Here is a 923-nt window from a genome sequence, read left to right on the forward strand (position 1 = left end):
AGGTTACCGAGTTAAGCTTATCACCACCAAGATTAGCACTCTCAAGAGCTTTCTTGCCAGCAACAATGCAATACTTCAAACAATCATCAAGCCTACGCTCATTCTTGCCATCAATATAACCTTCAGAGCTAAACCCACGGATCTGACCACCGAATCGAGTCGGGAACTTGGACGCATCGAAACGGTCAATCAAACTGATCCCACTCTCACCAGAGAGGAGTTTCTCGTAGTAAGCATCAACGTCGTTGCCAAACACGGAGACGAGACCCATACCAGTAATCACGACTCGTTTCTTCGGATCTGTTTCGCGTTTGGGAGCGGAGACAGTGGCTGATGATGATGCGGAGATGAACGAGCGTTGTCTTCTAATGGGTCTGGCATTTGTAATCTGATGTGATTGTCGATTCGAAGGTAAGCGAAGTGGGTTCGGCGGAGAAGCGCGGAGGGATGAAGATTGAAGAGCTTGCATGGTTGGATCCAAAGAGGGGGAGAGAGAGAGAGAGAATGAGAGAGAGGCGATAAGTACGATGTTGTGAAAATGGTGTGTGATGTGTGTTTTGCGAAAGCGCTTCAGCTCGTCAGATTTCGGGACGCACTTTATAAAAACAAAACAAAACAAAACTCAGAAATAGTTTAGAAGTAAAAATTTGAGACAATAAAAAAAAAAAAACAAAAAACAATTATTTTAAAATCCCTGAATGGTTATAGATGTTTTAGTTTGACCCTCGTAGTTTTATAATTCTACTATTTGATCCTCTAAATAATACTAGGGATTGGGTAAATTATATACCAATTTTTTTGTTTTTTATCCGATTGTCTATCCAATCTAAAATATGATTTGGTTTTTGTTATATTCTCATAACACAAGTAACCAAAACCCAAATCATATTTTAGTTGGGATCCAATCGAATTTTACTAAATAA

The 923-nt window shown here is 39.8% G+C and overlaps 1 protein-coding gene across 1 annotated transcript in view; it reads right to left on the bottom strand.

The window, feature by feature from the left end:
• The window catches only part of LOC104724753 (3-oxoacyl-[acyl-carrier-protein] synthase I, chloroplastic), a 9281-nt gene extending 8684 nt beyond the window's left edge, over nucleotides 1-597 (bottom strand). The window contains exon 1 of the mRNA XM_019242443.1: nucleotides 8-597. Coding sequence (XP_019097988.1) covers nucleotides 8-469 — 462 coding nt within the window. The 5' untranslated portion in view covers nucleotides 470-597. The remainder of the gene's footprint in view (nucleotides 1-7) is intronic.

The sequence above is a fragment of the Camelina sativa genome, chromosome 20 (genome assembly GCF_000633955.1).
Source record: "Camelina sativa cultivar DH55 chromosome 20, Cs, whole genome shotgun sequence".
In the NCBI taxonomy this organism is placed as follows: domain Eukaryota; kingdom Viridiplantae; phylum Streptophyta; class Magnoliopsida; order Brassicales; family Brassicaceae; genus Camelina; species Camelina sativa.